At 45.3% G+C, this 18,224-nt stretch overlaps 1 protein-coding gene across 2 annotated transcripts; it reads left to right on the plus strand.

Moving 5' to 3' along the window:
• Window positions 1-1,297: 1,297 nt before the first annotated feature.
• Window positions 1,298-17,398, plus strand: LOC105936102 (coiled-coil domain-containing protein 136). Of its 2 annotated transcripts, none has more exons than XM_021323705.2 (9): window positions 1,298-1,741; window positions 3,368-3,555; window positions 5,155-5,445; window positions 5,528-5,602; window positions 5,778-6,071; window positions 6,179-6,296; window positions 6,445-6,646; window positions 6,877-7,011; window positions 8,923-9,038. In XM_021323705.2, exons 2-9 carry the CDS (start codon window positions 3,504-3,506, stop codon window positions 9,025-9,027), a joined length of 1,272 nt encoding a protein of 423 aa, XP_021179380.2. In that variant the 5' UTR covers window positions 1,298-1,741; window positions 3,368-3,503; the 3' UTR covers window positions 9,028-9,038. The 2 variants fall into 2 exon arrangements, with proteins under 2 accessions (XP_021179380.2, XP_012732206.2); XM_012876752.3 differs by lacking the exon at window positions 8,923-9,038 and adding an exon at window positions 11,805-17,398 and having other exon boundaries at window positions 1,300-1,741.
• Window positions 17,399-18,224: the final 826 nt, after the last annotated feature.

Below are 18,224 nucleotides of genomic sequence, written 5' to 3' on the forward strand. Positions count from 1 at the left end.
CAAACACTTGAAAGTTCGCAAGCTGCTATGCAGGAGGTTCTCTAACATTTCTGTACTTGTATTTTATTACTATTAGTAATTGTGTCAGGTTATTAGGTTGCCATGGAAAACACAGCGTAAACTGGACAATGATGAAAAATGAACAGAACACATGAGAAAATCTCTTTAAGAAGCCTGACTAGTGATTGATGACCATTAGAAGCGGCTGTGGGGTAAAATGATGTGTCCTGCATCCATGATGGTATTTATCTTCCAGTCCTCCTGTCTCCACCTCCTGCTCTGGGTCCAGAGACCGTCCCAGAACAGAACCGGTCCTCCTGATGAGTTTATCAGCTGCTTCCTCTCAGCTGCAGATCAGCTGCTGCTCCATCAGACCAGAGAAGATGGCTGATGCCTTCAGAGGTAAAGAAGGTCTGGAGGAGCGCCCCCTGCAGGCCAGGAGACCTCAGCCTCCTCAGCAGGTAGGTTCTGCTCTGACCCGTCCTGTAAAGAGCATCATGGTTATGGGTCCAGTTTATGGTTCTGGTGAACACCCAGGTACCGAGGAGAGTCCATTATGTCCACATCAGCTTCCTGGATGTTCTCCTGGGTCAGAGAGGCGGGTCTGTGATGAGAGCGACTGTTGCAGAGTCATCAGACAACCTCTGAAGGTGGCAACCTGAGCTGTTGTCTGATATTTAACAGTGGTTCAGACTTCCCTCTCATGTCCCTCCTCTTCATTATCTGCTGCGTGTGAAGCTGCTCACAGCAATGTGGGGCAGAAACCACCAGGTCAAAGCAAAAACTCCATCTGCCTCTCATGGTCTCCAAGATCTGATCATCTAGAAGCAGCTTTCTGTCAGAGGAGTTTGCAAACATCTCATCACAAAGAGTTTACTGGCCACTGTCCCTCACCGGGCCTGATGATGATCCCAGGACCAGAAGCTCTGTGTTAACCTTTTACAGCACATTTCTATGGGAAAGAACCAGACCTGAGAACCAGGAAGTTCTGGAGACGAAGTCCAGGAAGCCTCCTGAGAAAGTAAGGGACTGCTCTTCGTTTTCTGCAATATAATGAAGAAAAATAACTTTTTATTTCCTTATTCTTTGAATAAGAAATTCATTCTTCATGTTCTGGGATGGCTTTGTCTTGTGTTTTTACATATTTAGTAAAATTAACTGGCTAGCCACTATGGCCACTAACTAGCTAGGTAACCAACTAACACAGAAGCTAGCTGGCTAGCCAACTAACTAGCTGTGTCTCAGTGACTGCACACGTTTCCTGCGTCATCCTTCTCTCGGTGTTTTCCTGCCTGGACCTTTCTGTTGCATAGCAACTGCTGCAGACTGAGGAGGCTGGGAAGGTCAGGGAGCGTTTCTGGCTTCTGATGCTGCGCCGGCGTCACCAGATGAGCTCTAATATTTGCTTTTTGCTCTCTACATGTTTAAAACCCTTCATATTCTCTTCTGGTTCCTTGGCAGGTTTCCCACTCAAAGTGTTTCTGCTCAAAATGCAAACATTCTGTCCTGGTTGGTGGATGTGAGGATGAAGAGCAGGGCAGGAAACGGTTAAATAAATCCCACCCTGATGGTTCATTCTGTATTCCCATCATGACCTGCGTGTGTTTGAAGCTTGCAGTGACGTCACTCAGCATCACAGGGTGAGTGGAGCGCATGCTGAGGAGGAAATCTAGGACAAGAAGAGCAGGAAGAGGAGGTGTGCAGCAGCAGATAGCAGCAGAAAGCAGCAGCTCTGCATCAGGTACGTCTTTATTCTGTGTGGCTGTGCAGCTGCTGCTCATCATGTATGAGAAGGTCTCCATCAGAGGTCTGAGAGGAAGGTCGCAGCTCTGCGTCTGCAGGCTGGATGCGCTAACGTTAAACATTTCCTCTTTTTACATGTCAATATTAAACAATGATTAGAAATGACAGAAAATGAGAAAGGTACAATAAAAATGGACTAAAACAGATACAAGCAACCTTCTAGTCACCTACTGTGAGTCTGGAGCATCAACTCCAGCTGTGATGTTCTGCAGCAGCTCAGAGGAACCAGCTGGTTGATTAGCATGAAGACCAAGAGACGATAAAACAATTTCTTCCTGCAAACAAAACCTTGAAGACAAAAGATACCCAGCAGACACATGGCGCCGCTGCATTTCTGTTTCTGGGCTTTCTCAACCAGTTAACCAGTAACCAGTTAACTAGTTACTAGTTAACTGGTTAAATAATAACTAGTTAACTGGTTAAATAGTTAAATAGTTACTAGTTAACCAGTTAACTAGTTACTAGTTGACTGGTTAAATAGTTACATAGTAACTAGTTAACTGGTTAACTGGTTATCAGTGGTTGGAGCAACATGACGTGATGAAAGCAGTTTAACAGCAGCTCATTATTTATTATCGTGACCAGTTTACAATATGAATATATCTGCATGTCATCTGAGCAGGAAACACCTCCATCCATCCATCATCTATCCATCCATCCATCATCCAACCATCCTTCATCTATCCATCCGTCCATCCCCCATCTACCAACCCACCCACCCACCCATCCATCTATCCATCCATCCTCCGTCTATCATCCATCATCCATTCATCCTCCATCTATCCATCCATCCATCCTCCATCCATCCACCCATCCATCCTCCATCCATCCATCCGTCCCCCATCTACCCATCCATCCACCCACCCATCCATCTATCCATCCATCCTCCGTCTATCATCCATCATCCATCCATCCTCCATCCATCCACCCATCCGTCCCCCATCCACCCACCCACCCACCCACCCATCCTCAATCTATCCATCCATCCTCCATCCATCCATCCATCCGTCCCCCATCCACCCACCCACCCATCCATCCATCAGTCCATCCATCCATCCGTCCACCCATCCATCATCCAACCATCCTCAATCTATCCATCCATCCTCCATCTATCCATCCCCCATCCACCCACCCACCCATCCTCCCATCCATCCATCCCCCACCCACCCATCCATCCATCCTCCATCTATCCATCCATCCCCATCCATCCACCCACCCATCCATCCATCCATCCATCCATCCTCCATTCATCCATCCATCCATCCATCCTTCATCCATCCTCCATCCATCCATCCATCCATCCTCCATCTATCCATCCATCAATCCATCCGTCCATTCATACATTTGAGGCAGTTATTGTAATAAATTCATTAAAGGATGTCTATTAATCAAATATTTAATGAACGGCAGCAGTTTGGCTGTGCTGCAGTGAATGTTGCTGAATCCTTCAGCCCTCTCTCTTTGAAGCCTGAGTGTGGACCTCGGCTGCTGCAGTCTAGCTGGAGTCGGATGCTGTCGCAGTCCTCCGCTCTCTCAGATCTCCTTTCTCTGCCTCCCTCCTCAGTTATCTCTGGGCTCCTGCAGGATGAAGGAGCTGCTGCAGCTCTCTCAGTCTGCAGCGTGACCGGGCTTCCTGAGCTCCAGCCGTCCCCTCCGACTCGCCGCAGCATCCGCAGCAGCTCCTCCATACCATCAGTACCATGGATGGATTCCGGCTGCCGCCCGTCATCGAGGAGGTGCTCGACCCCTCTGGTCAGTGATGATGATGGTTTAGATTGTTGTTTACTGACCTGAACTGTGAGAAATAAATCACTGAGTAACATTTTTCTCTTTCATTATGCTGGAAGTCTGTGGCTGGGTCGGTTAGAGACCATATAATTAGTAGACTCGTCGATATGTGTGCTCTGAAAAGCTTCAGAACCTGTGAAGTTCTGTATGTTTCCTGGAATCTGTCAGAATGTTACACTGTGGCTTTCAATCATTTAACTGATTCTGATCTCTGGCTGATCAGCTGATGTGTTCTGGTGTCTCTGTGTCAGGTTCCGATCCTGTTTCACTTCTCTAACATCCTCATCGTCTTCTTTCCCAGCCTTCTTTGGTTATGTGCACGATAACAAGCTGAACCTCGTGATGTCATTCTGTCAGTCTTTCCACCTCATCTTTAACATCATCCTCTTGTTGCTTTCATGTAATTTTTGTCACTATGTCATTATCAAGTTATCCATATTGTTCCCATCTTGTTATTGGTGTTGCTGTGTCATTTTTCTGTTGCGCTCCGTTTGTCCCTTATTCTCTTGTATTGTCTTCCTGCTCTATGTCCTTCCTTTGAAGGACATGTCAAGGGACAGCCATGTGATCTGGACTTGTCTGTCCTTCCCCTGGTTCCTTTCAGACAGCTTGTGACACAGTGACAACGTGGAAAAAGCCTCCACAGAAAGGTGAACTGGAGGAAGGTCCTTCTAAGCCAATCATAGATGAGAGATGCTGGTGATTGGCTGCAGCGCTGAATCAAAGCATTCATCCTGCATTGATTGAGTTTATTTACTGCCGTCATCGGCAGGTCTACTCTAATAATAGTTCCAGATGTGGAATTAATAAACTAATACAGAGACCTTAATGCTGTCGTCTTCACAGTGTGGAAATTTAAAATATTTAAAATGATCTCATCATAAAAACCCAGTTGAATCCACTTTATTGTCGAATGCAGAAATAACTATGGGAAGAACTTCCGCTTTTTTGTGCGGCACTTCCGTTTCAGCGCTTCCCTCAGTAGTTTGACTGAAATGATAAACTGTCGCGCAGGTCAGAGCCACAGCCACAAAGCATTCATGACTGAGAGGATGACATGAAGAAGTGCCTCATATAACGAACGAGGACATGTTAACCATTTTGTGTCGTCACTTTGTGCGGACGGCTCTGCTTTGCGACTTTACCGAGGCGAACCTCCACAGAGGAAAAGTTAGCTCGGTGTTAATAAATATCAACATGGATGACCTGATATCCATGGAGGCTGATGTCCGTTTAAGCCAAAGCAAGTCTGACGTTCACCCTGCTGGATCCTGACTACATCAACCGGCTCTACTCTGTGGCCGCAGCGCTCTGGTGCTGCGAGTAATTTAGTACGACGTGGCTGCATGAATCTAAACGGTGACAGGAAGTGACCGACCGGAAGTCTCGCACAAAGAAACGTCAACTCACTGTTTCCGTATCTCCGTTGAAAATAAGGTGGATAATGAGGGAAAGGTGTTCCTCGGCCATTACCACCAGGGGGCGCCACAGGACAAACTCAGGCTGATTCTAGCTTCTTCTCAGAACTCCTGGCTGAGTACCTTCTTGTCTTTCTGTGTGCAGACGAGCTGTGTGAGCTGAAGGAGCACAAACCCATCATGTTGGCCGATACTCTGACAGCCAAGGAGCGGCAGTCCATGGAGGAGAAGGAGGAGCCTGAGCCGGAAGAAGATGGAGAGAAGGGGGAGCATGAGGTGAAGGAGAGGGAGTCTGAAGATGAAGATCAGGGAGAAGTGCTGGGTGAAGAGGAGGAGCTGGAGGAGCTGAGAGCTCAGGTGCTGCAGCTGCTCCTGGAGCTGGAGGAGACACGAGAGCTTTCTCAGAGGCACGAGGAGAGCTTCATGGAGCTGCAGGGTGAGGAGCTGCAGGATTGGTCACCAGGTGTCACAGCACACACGGTAACACAGATTCAGTGTGTTCTTGTTGTCCTCCAAAGGTCTGTTAGAGGAGGAGCGGCTGGCGAGCGCACATCAGGCCGAGAGCTTCACCCGGCAGATCCAGAGGCTGCAAGGTCCACGCATGCACATCACAGGAGAGCAGAGCAGGAGCCCACACATGAGGAGCCCACACTGGCCTCATGCTGTCTGGACTTGTAGAATATCCTCTGCTGCTCTGACCTGTCACACAAACTGCTGCAGTCTGCCTGAGTCTGTGCTTTTGTAACGCTGCCTGTTTGACTCTTACAGCTCAGCTCCGCTCTGTCCAGGAGGAGATGAACAGCCTGGAGGAGGAAAAGGAGAGCGAGCTGGAGGAGGTTCAGCATGAGCTGCGCGTAGCTCAGGAGGAGGTGTTGGTGCTGCAGCAGGCGGCTGAGGAGTCCGCAGCAGAGAGGGAGAACGACATCGCCTCCCTGCAGGAGGAGCTGTGTCGGCTCAGGGTGGAGCTGCAGCGTCTGCAAGCCACCACGGCTGAGTACGAGCTGGAGATCACCACTCTGAGGGCTGAGATGAGCATGAAGAGCTTCAGCGTGGCCACGGCAGGTAACCAAGCAATAATAATAATAATAATAATAATAATAATAATGATGATAATGGTTAGGCAGCACAGGCCTCAGCCAGGGCTGACTGATGGCGGCATGTGTGTCCAGGTGATGCGACGCAGCTGCAGGAAGAGTTCATCTCTCTGACAGATGAGCGTCAGACTCTGAGCTGCAGCAACAACGAGCTGAGCAGCAAACTGGGCGGACTGCAGCAGACACCAGACATGTGAGTTCTTCAGACAGAGAACTCCTCCAGATTATTTTAGAGTTTAAGGTTTGTAAAAAGCTGACAGACTGGAACACTGCTGTTGGCTGTAGTAGGTGGAGAAGACGGAAACAGCTGAATTCTTACAGGATTATCACCTTCTGTTCAGGTGTGATGCCACTTACCTGCAAGTCAGAGCTGAGGGTGAAGCTGAAGAGAAGGAGCTGCCAGATGCAGACTCTTACATCTCTCTGTCCCAGTCTGGACCCAGGCTGCCAGAGCCGGACTGCTCAGTGGTCCAGGATGAGATCAGGACCCTGAAGGTCCAGCTGAGACAGGCTGAGGAGATGGCCCAGAAGGTCCGGCAGGAGGTGTGTGATTTAGGTTTCCTTCCTTTTTCTAATCGTTCATTTGAAGGATCTTTGTATCTGACTTTCTGTATCATGGTTGCTGTAGATCCTCCTCTGTTTTGTCTTGTTATTGCTAGATTTTTTACACATTTTTGTAACTTTTTGGGTCAATCTGCTGCTTTTTATGTGGTTATTAAACCCAACATGAGCACCTGTGAGTTATTGGCATGTTTGCTGCGTGTTTGCATCAGTGTGAAGGCCTGAGGGGCGAGCTGGAGGAGCTGCAGCGTCAGTACGAGCAGAGTCAGCGGGAGCAGGAGGCTCTCCAGCTCCAGCTGCAAAGCTGCAAGGTCGAGCTGCAGAAGCTGCTGGGAAAGAAGCCCCAGGTAAGAGACGGGCAGTGGGAGCTGGCTTGTCCTCCAAATGCATGCTGGGATTTGTGAAAATGAAAGAGCTGGACAGATAACTCAGAGTTTTACTAAGCATAATAAATTAGGGAGGAACATCTGATCTATTCAAGGTAAGATGCTCAAACTTGCTGGATGAAACTTAGAAGACCTTCAGATTCCCGTCCTGGTCACCATTACTAGCGTCCATCCGTGTGCATGTCGACTGGCGACGCCTGCAACCTTCGTTCTGTGCCTGCAGCTCTGCTCATGCAGCTGAACTTTCTGTTGCCAGCTTCTTGATGATCTTATTTGTTTTCTCCATGTGTCTGATTGAAAGTCTGCAAAACCCAGCAGCTGATAAACGTGTTGCCACGTTCTAAATGTGGATGAGAAAGCCAGCGGCGAACTCAAAGCGTGACTTCATTCTGGATGTAGAATCAGCACCAAAGGGAAAGCTCACTGGAACATGGGGGGTGGTTGCAGAGGTTTGCTGAGCTCTTCAGGGAAATGTTAAGAAGGGAGCAGCCCCAGTTACTAATGATTACCTGACAGTTTTGGGTGTTCATGAGCAGCGTTGTGGTGGATTATAATCCCGGTGGATCAGGGTCCTGAGTGGAATAATCCAGGATTTAAACCCAGGCCTTTCTACACGCCACGCATGGCAGTGGCACAAAGCTGGTGTGGAATGGGATCCACTAGTATCTAACTGCATCCTGACACGGTGAGGGAGTGGTGTTGTGGTCCAGCTGGTGGTGATCATTCTCAGAAGGTGCTGCACAGTAGGAGAGACCCAGGGAAGCAGAAAATAGCAGACAGTATGACTTCTTCACACTGAAGGAGGTTCTTCAGATATGCACCGGACACTTTCTAAGAGACGTCTACTTCTAAGATGAGAGCACCACCAGGGAAAGGGCAGAACAACGCGGTTTAATGGCTGAAGACGCAGCATTGGCTCATCTTGATGTGCTGTTGGATTCTCATCCTATCTCGGCATGTAGTAACATCACCTCTCACATTTTGTTGACATTCTCTTCATTTCATATGATAAACCTAAATTTTTTACTCAACGGAGCAACATGAAGGAACCTTTCTGTGGTTCAGAAGTGATTTTCCATTAGAGCCTCGGCTGTCCGAGGGTAAGCCCTCACCCTAGATTTCTGTCCTGGTTCCAGGCATTAGGACTTCCAGTGTAACATGTAGCCAGTTATCTAGCCTGGCCTCTTCTGTTCTGGCTAACCTACAGCTCTGAGTCCTGACATGAAAAAGGTCCATTTTTGTCTGAGCATTTCAACGTGTTGCTGTCATTTCTGTCTCTCTGGCTCCCCCTGCTGTAAAAAGGTGGAACAGCTGGTGAACGAGGTCTTGGACTTCTGCTAGCTTTGGTTTGGGAGTTAGATTGTTTCTCTTCTGGTGAACCTGTGCGTCCAACCCACCTTGACCCCTCCGTGACCCCACCTTGACCCCTCCGTGACCCCACCTTGTCCCCTCCGTGACCCCACATTCACCCCTCCGTGACCCCACATTGACTCCTCCGTGACCCCACATTGACCCCTCCGTGACCCCACCTTGACCCCTCCGTGACCCCATCACAGTGGGATGGCCGTGGCATGCTGGCTCAGCATTATGCCTTTGACCATGTTTTAGTTGCTTCTTGTCCATGCCTTTGTTTGCATGCTTTGAACTGAACATTATCAGGTTACTATGAATTTTATGAGTATAAAATTCTCTGTAAATTGAAAACTGTTTTGTTGCTCTACCTGCCTGCCTGGAAATCTCTCTCTCTGTTCATTAAATCACGTTTTATTTGCTCCCGGTCAAACTCTTGCTCCACACTCCTTCTCACTTTATTTCTTAGATTATTTTCTGCTTTTATTTTCTCCTCTCCACTCCCCCCTGTCTTCTCCCCAGAACTGCACCTGTCCTTCAGAGCCCCCCGTACTCTCCATCCCCTTCATAGGATTGATTGTAATAGTGGCCTTGATTTGGTGCTGGTGGGAGGAGCTGGCGTCCTAATTGGGATCCAGGTATGGCCGTGGCTTTGCTTCTTTCTGCAGCCAAGAGTGGCTGATGACAGAGCGTACTCAGACCACCTACACCCAGTTAGCTGCTGCAGGCTTTAGACGAATCCTGATGCTGCACACTCCCTTCCTCCTGATCTTCAGTCGTGCTCAGCAAAGGATTCACAAACATCCTGAGAAATGGGCTCCAGACAATAAATATGATTGGCTCAGCATCAACGCAGGACCTCCTGTCTCATTTAAAGTTGAAAGCCATGTTTTCCAGCCAATAAAAGAACAAAAACAGCTTATAGTGCATCATATAACCTGTAATCCACGTGTCATTGTGGTGAATTTTTTTTCTGAGACACCGGCTCAAGATGTACACAGATAACATTTGCAGGGAAACACAACAGACATGGCATTTTCACACCAATGTGTATATATATATATATATATATATATATATATATATATATATATATAGATATATATATATATATATATATATATATATATATATAGATATATAGATGAAGTCAGTTGGCTGCTTCCTGAGAAGCTTAAGCGTGAAAATAGCCTTCAGGGTCCGATGCTATCAGTAACCTGGCCAGCCTGATTGATAACGTGCAGCGCTCTGGTTCTGCTCCATTTGAACCCGTTTGGGGAGAGGAGGGACCTTCAGCAGAACTCTCTGAACTGATTGGACGAAGCAACACCTAGTACCCGCCTACCAAAAGTTGGTTTTAGCCATTTATCACAGTATCAAAACGTCAGCAACAGACGGCATGAGAAACCACAAGAAGCTGAGCTGGTCAAGGCGCTTCTCGCTCTTCTTCCATCAAAGAAGAAATTGTGGATTCTGACCAATCAGAGGCGAGAGCAGCAGCTGCGTCCTCCTATGACGTCACGTTCTTGTTGGTTCAACCGCTCTTGCTTTCGTCTCACCGGTATGTCCCGACTGGGGACGACAGAGAGGTGCAGGAGTTAAGGAGTTTGTCCTGCAATTGGCGGGTTGCCGGTTCCATCCCCCCTTCTGACCGTCTCAGCTGTTGTGTCCTTGGGCAAGGCACTTGCCCTGAATCCCCTGCTGGTGGAGCTGATGTCAGGCAGCCTGACCCAGGGCGGCTGTGGCTGCTAGCAGCTCACCACCATCAGGGTGTGAGCGGCTGACTGTGAAGCGGGTCGTTGGACTCACAGACATCATATACGTAGACGCGTCATAGGGCGCAGGTTCGCACGTCAACGTCACCGCCATATTGTATGTGGCAGAAAAAAGTTGAGTTCTGTTATTGTGAGCGTGGATCAGAGAAGATGCCTCATTCGGTGCTGCAATAAATACACACACACACACACACACACACATATATATATATATATATATATATATATATATATATATATATATATATATATATAGATAGATATATAGATAGATAGATATATAGATAGATATATATATCTAGATATAGATATATATATATATCTAGATATAGATATAGATATATATATATAGATATAGATATAGATAGATAGATATATTTGTGTGTGTATGGGTTATGAATATAAGGATCAATTTGTTAAATCTAAACATTGTGGTCTTCATTATTTCATAAAACCGTGTCACATGTGAACCTTTAGGAACAGACTTTTTGGGTGAGTGTTAAAGAGGTAAAATTAATAATATGAGAAAAAAAAAGTCCTAGGTCAATAAAGTAAAAATAAACAAACAAACACAAAAGTGATAATGTTATGATAAAAACATATTATGTGAATTAAGGGGGAACATTTCCAGAATAATCACAATTTGCAGAATTATTTCACTCCTGGAGTAATAGGGCCAGGTTAGATTATTTTAAATATTTTTATTCTTTAGGAGAATAAATTCAGGAGAATGAAGCTAAAGGGATACAAAAATAAACTTGTAATATTACAAAAACAAAAATACTACGAATACAAAGTATATTCGAGATTAAAGTCCCTCTGATACTGTTTAAGTGACTGAGTAACTGCAGATTTGCCCCATTTAAGATGGCGGACGCTCTGACGCATCGCAGCATAGGCAGAACCCGGCCAATGACGCGTCTACTCTTATATTATGTCTATGGTTGGACTAGTTACATCTCTGCACAAGACATTTACCATTAAACCTCAATACTGCTACGTGATTGGCCCAAACCGTTTTTGGTTGAAGCTGGGGCGGTACAACATGGACTCCCGTGTGTTTGTGCGTTCACCAACATGGGAAACGGCCAGGTTATGATATCAGTCCCTTTTTAAATTATGTAAACAATATGAATGATGTTGTTGCATTCCTTGAACACCAAACGTTCCCTCAATGATTCACTCTTGCCTGCGCTAAATTCTGTGCAGTAACGTGGACCAGCAGGCCAACAGCCCTAACAGCTGGCTGTTTTTGAGTCTGTCAGTTCTGGGTTTAATGTTCCTGGATCTTCTCAGTGGGTCACATGTGGGACGTTGTCTGGGTGGGTCTGTGGCGATACATCTGGCCCTTTTCTGGACTCGTGCAGCACCCGAGTCCACATCTTGTAGACAGCATCCCACAAACCTGAGGGGCTGACCTCACCACCCGTGCTAAACCCTCCCTCCCCACATCACCAGGTAAAGAGTATTTCTACTCTTTACCTGGTGATCCCCGCTGTGCTCCTCCATCCCTGCTCACAGGCTGAATTGATAGAAAAGATCCAAACTCTGGTTTGTGTGAACAAGAAGGCAGGCAGCTCCATCATGGCCACCGGCACATTTCTAACATGACTTATGACTTATTTTCAGAAAAACAACTCTGAAAGCTGGAACCTGGCGGTGGCGGCGGTCGCTGTGGCGGCCATTTTGGTTCTAGTGGTCCCCAGCTTCTGCAGGACCTGAGGACTAACAGGAAGCGACCTCACAGCACACTGTGGGAGCCCGTTGGATTGCTGTCATCCCTCATCCATGTCGCTGTCCTGATGTCTGCATGAGGCAACGCTGCAACCTTGTGACCCGACACCACCGATGTCCGTCAGTGAGTGCTGGAGGGAGAGCCCTGCGGCCATCAGAACGACTGTTGTAGCCGTATAGAAACACTGTGCAGCAGGTCCCACAGCTCTGTGCTTTCACATTACCACCATCTACACTGTTTAGTTCACAACTAAAATCAGACCAAATACATGTTGTTCATTCCTAAGTTTACCGCTTTAAACATGCAGAACCGTGGTTGTCCTAACAAAAAAATCAGTTTTAGTAGATGTGACAAAGGACATGGAGAGTTTTGTTGTGCCGTAAAACCAAATGAGTGGCTCTGTTTGCAGGAGGAAAGTTTCCAGCTCTTCTTAACAACCTAAAGCAATCTGCTGTCAGCTGGTAACGTTACCCAGGAAGTAGAGAGGATCGGGGGGTTGAGAAGCCCTCCATGATAAACAGTAGAGTCAGAGGACGGGACGAGACACAAATTGGAAGCTGGAGGCTTTTTAAATGTACAAATTAAAATGAATCATATTTTAATCAAATAATATATGACACAAGAAGCAAAGTAGGTCAATTTGAATAACGATGACTGACTCAATACGACCTGATTCATGTAGGGATGGTGTGCAGCAATTTCTTCCTTGATTGAGTGGAAACTGCAATATCAACCAGATCCAACTGCAGTTACGCTCACAATGTCTTCATGCCAGTCAACCGGCAGCTTTTCACGTCGTACTCCTCTAAATCCTCTAAATATGTGGGGAGAATTACATTTTGTAACTGATAACTTTCTATAAAACCCATTTAACTGCACAGATATTCTCTAGTTGTAATTGCTGGGGGGGGGGGGGGGGGGGGGCATACTACAAAACTCATACATCACTTCTGTGCTGAATTCACTTGCACCCGGATATCTGAAGTGTACTCATTTAAACACCAGTTCAGACAGTATTTGCGTTTCCATTCCAGTTTCATTAAATGCTTAAATTATTGTAACATGCTTAAAGTCTCGACTCCACCCTTCATGAGCTACCGATGCGGTGGACTGAAGCCCAGATGTTTGTTTTCCCATCTGAACATGATGATACATAAGATAAAATGACTTTATTGTCCATCACATTCCTGAGATGGAGATTCATCTTTGACATCTGGCAGCAGTTCATACACAAAAACGCATCATTTAAAGGCATCGCTAAAACAACAGCGTTACTAAAAAAAACATATTTGACACACTTCAAAAACAAAACAAATGAATGAATAAAATGAAGTGAGAACCACAATGATATAAGCAGTGCTTAACTAGAATATTTGTAACTCAGAGGCAACAAAGGAGTTTTTATTCCTGCTGCTCTTTAGCGGGACGACAGCAGCTGAAAGCAGGAATTCAAAGGATGAACAGGATTCTTTGATTTTTCCTCAAAGCCTTTTTATGTAAATTCAGAAGATGAATTTGCTGAAGACAAATGAATTTACTGGCCTGTTTAACTTGTTAATTCAAGTTGTTCTAGTCTTTGACTAAGAGGTTTCCACACTAGGAGACTATGCAGAAAGACGGGACACTTTCAATAAGAGCCCTATCCACCAACTGTAACAGTATAACTCTTTAACTTCCTTAAAAGAGAGACATGGTGTCTAGCCTTCCTCTAAACACAATCAGCATTTAGCTGAAAGGTCAGTTTTTACCTTTACTTCATCCAAGGTAAATCAGTGACCTGCTCCACTTCCTGTCCTCTCATGACAACAGGCCTAAAGAATGTCCCAACCTCCCCGCAGACATCACGCTCTGCTTTTGCTGACATTAAGATGCAGAAAGCTGTCATTGAAGCAGGAGGAAAGCTGTTCAGTCAGGTGGACTGTCAGCATCTTCCAGGCCAGCTACCAAAAACATATCATCAGCATATTAACGAGCGAAAGCTGACCACTGTTAAAACGAAGCTCATTAGTGTACAAAGAAACAAGAGTGGAAACCAGACACCGCCCTGTGGAACACCTGTGTTCTACATTCAGATAGAACATTATCGTCTGGTATTCGCTGGCGTCTCTTTCTCTTCAGTCCACAGCACCAGATGCTGACATTTAGGTCACACTGATGCTTTAAAAGAATGCAGACTGGACTGTGTTAAAGCAGAGGAAATGTCTAAAAGCTATGAACTTTCTCCAGGAAGGCAAGACTGCCATCCTCCACAGAATCAGAATCAAGTTTAATGCAAAGTAGGTTTGCACTTACAAGGAATTTGACTTGGTGTTGATGGTGCAGACAAAATCCATATATATACAGAATCTAGAGCTATTTCCACGTAGACTGTCCACCCCTCCATTATTAACTCTTAACTGTCATGGGTAAGAGTTCCTTACTAACCAGCTGAGTATAGATGTGAGGGCCATTGGTCTGAAGTCTTTTAGAGCTTTAGCGTGTGATGTTTAACTGTCTTCCAAAGCCAGTATTGAGAAACCTCTCAAATATCAGCTGAAACCCAGGACCCAGCTGTGTGGCACATTCCTTCAGAACCTTTCCCCCAGTACCATCCGGACCAGTGGCTTTAAAAAGCTAAATTATCTGCTTAATGTTCAGAGATACTAAATTAGCTTCCAGAGCTGAAATCATGCTGGTCAAACCCGCAGTAGTAGTCATTCATATCTTTTGCAAGGCAGATGATGTTGGAATGATGGGGAAGCTTTTAGTTTTCTCCCCATCGTTATGTTCAGCCCCTCCAGGCATCTCTTACATTACCCTGACTCAATTTCTTTTCTACTTTGGTTCTATAATTTGCTTTTGCTTTCTTAATCCTGTCTCCTTCTCTAGGTCGCTCACCCTCAGCGTATCTCCTCCTTTGAATGCTGCTCTCTTTTCCTTTTAAAGGTGTTTTATACTCTTATGAACCCAGGGGCTGTTTCTGGGATAGATTATGACCTTTGTTGTTTTAACAATACCATGAACACAGAAGTTAATATAGCTGGTCAGTGAGTTCAGAGAATGTTTTTCACACTGCCGTTCTCCCTTTTCACCTCCTGCTGATATTTTGGTAAAAATGAATAATGTTGTGGTCTGATTGGCCAAGAGGAGGACAGCACCTGGCCACATACGCACCTTCAATATTACTAAAACGATTGTCTAGAATCGTATCTTTCCGTGTTAATCAGGTCACATATTGATCCAGATTAGGAAGGTAACTAAAGCATCACAGTCCTTAAAATCGCTGCGCCTCATGTAGTCTGGACCAGACACCAAGGCCAGGACCACAATAATCTGTCCAAACTGCCGAGGAAGGCAATGAGGGTGAAATGACCCAGTCAGCATCTCACAGGGTTTAGTGGAGTCAGTTTCACTGCCGGTATGTTGGTCGCCCAGAAGTTTGACACAAACATGCAGAATTCACCTGCTTCCCCCAGTGTCTCTGTCAAAGTAAAACCCTGCAACTTGTGAAAATATCACAATTGTGCTTCTTTTATTACAAACTCCTCATTAACTTGCATGACTCCACAGTCAGGGATCTAGGAACAGCAGCGCCCCCTGGTGTGCACTCTGAGCTCTACAACTTCACATGGTCTCATGCTGAAGGCTCCTCCCTGTAGCCTGTCATGTTGGCTCTTTAAAGTCTCTGTCTGGTTCACAAGGCTGGAAAGTTGCTCCATCTTCTTCCGTACTGATCGACCATTGGATAAGCCGATCATCAGGAGCGGAAAAACGGCCTCCACTGGTTCCCCCTCTGGATCCTCGCTTTTTCCATGTACATCCATCTTCTCGCCAGATCACTGTGAAAAATGAAAAACTCTTTAGCAACAACTTTTAGTAATTGACAAGAAGCTGGCATCAGCTGGGCTCATCAAACCCTCCTGATATCTCCATGTGGCGAGACAGCGCCCCCTGTCTGTGGTGTGATCACAACTTCCACTTCTTCGCAGTCTTTTGTATACTTGGAACATAAATTTATCGGCCTGCACGTCATTCATGCAGTGACATTAAAGAGTCGTTAAAAAACAACATTAACCAGACTGACCTGCTTTGCTCCTGAAGTCTTTCCACAGAAAACTGATCATTCCAGCTGATAGTTTCAGTTGTGAGCTTCAAAAGTCAAAGTTTTTGGTGTTTTTTCTCATTCCTCAGAGGATGGTGTAGCCTGAATGCTTCTCCATGGCACTGACAGCATCAGATCTGCATGTTCTGAAACAGGCTCACCTAATAATGCTTCATTCTATTCCAGAGCAACCCGTTCCACCTACTGGAAACTTACTGGCAGCTACAAATTTCTACTGTATTGTCTTCAAATTGCAAACCAAGCTAAGCCTACGAAGCAGAATACAGACCTGCAGCAAGCTGAACCTTTTTCCTCTCTCGGCTCTGTAGAGACATGATGTTTAAGTTCTGAACAGGCATGGATCGGTCACCAGTTTGACAGCGTCGCACCCCCCCCCCCTCTCCCCCCCCTGCACCTGTGCACCTTTGCTGAGCATAAAGGGGGGCGAGACCCTTCAGAGGAGGGGAACTTCAGCCCAATGTATTAATAAAAGCAATTACTTTAACTTCAGTTTTTGTTTAGAAAGAATTCAGTTATTACCATTATTCATATGTTCCATGTTTTATATATTGTTTAGACACATTTCTTTTATTGTTTTTAAATGCAGACATTTAAATATTAAGACACGTGGAGCTGTCATAATAATACGGTGATGTTTTTGCCCAAGGATGTGCGACCGGTCCATGCCTGGAGCTGAATGCTCGGTCAGTCACATCTAAGTACGTTGGTATATATGAGGGATATCCTGATGTCTGAGAATCACCAAATTCATTGATTCTTTACAATGTTCTATGTGTTTAAAATGAAATTAACACAAGCTGGAAATGATCAACAGCACACCCCAGATGCCCAAAGAGAAACTGGGGAATGAGTTAGTAATTACTGTCCAACCGCACCACTGGTTACTTTATAAAGAGCAAAGGATTCCACTAAATGTAGCAGATAGTTTGGTTTTTGTTTCCCCTCATGTTTAAGTCTTATTGCTTCCTACACTACAGTAATACTTTGCATTTACTGGGTAACTTTGAAAAACTGTAGCGAGGAAAACTCCTATTTTCTTCTTAAACTGATACAGCTTGAGTTTGCTTGATGCTTCTTGTAATGTATTTTGTCTAATGACTGATGTTAATAACCAGCTCTGATTTGTAGCATGAAAAGAAAATCTGATTCAGTCAGCTTTATTTTCTCTAATTATATCTTTATAAAGTGAGACAAATACCAGTATATGTCTGTCTGTAATAGTCCAGCCATCCAATGTAGCTGTGAAAAATGTGGAGATTATTTGTTTCAATGAATATGTTGTTTAATGCCAAAGTTACTTTAAACTTCTGCATATATTAGAACAGCTGTGTGTAACAGACTGTTGACATGATTCCTTTCAATAAAACATTGTTTCATTTGGGGGGACTCACAGAAAAAGTAGCTCTTTATTGATCCCAAAGGGAAGCTAAATGTCTCATGGGCCCCACAGAACCCGAAGACTAAAAGTAGATCTAAGTGACGTCATTGTAGGAAATTTTTCCTGAGAATTTTCCCTCGGTGAGATAAAAGTTATTCATAAAGCATCTCAGGCCTTCAGAGAGCTGCTGAAGTGGAAAATGTTAGGAGTAGAGAGGAAGACTTTTAGAGATCCTATAGACGGTCTGAAGCAGGAAGAGGGAGGAAACAGAGAGAGCTGATTGGCTGATCCTCCACCTGAACAGAGAGAGCTGATTGGCTGATCCTCCACCTGAACAGAGAGCTGATTGGCTGATCCTCCACCTGAACAGAGAGCTGATTGGCTGATCCTCCACCTGAACAGAGAGCTGATTGGCTGATCCTCCACCTGAACAGAGAGAGCTGATTGGCTGATCCTCCACCTGAACAGAGAGCTGATTGGCTGATCCTCCACCTGAACAGAGAGCTGATTGGCTGATCCTCCACCTGAACAGAGAGCTGATTGGCTGATCCTCCACCTGAACAGAGAGCTGATTGGCTGATCCTCCACCTGAACATTGGAGGAAATGAACATATAAACTTCCTTAACAATCAGACAGTTATTGGTAATTAGATGAGATACACTTTATCATCTTCATAGAGGGAAATTAATTTGTTTCAGTGGCCTGACGGGTTAAAAGCGTGGCTCCAGTAACGTCATTGTATTGAGAATAAATAACTGAAAAAAATTTAATACTCATTAATAAAAAGTGGAGAAATATACAAAGAATATAGTACAAATGGAATTTTAGATTAT

The sequence above is a fragment of the Fundulus heteroclitus genome, chromosome 17 (assembly GCF_011125445.2).
Source record: "Fundulus heteroclitus isolate FHET01 chromosome 17, MU-UCD_Fhet_4.1, whole genome shotgun sequence".
Taxonomy (NCBI): Eukaryota; Metazoa; Chordata; class Actinopteri; order Cyprinodontiformes; family Fundulidae; genus Fundulus; species Fundulus heteroclitus.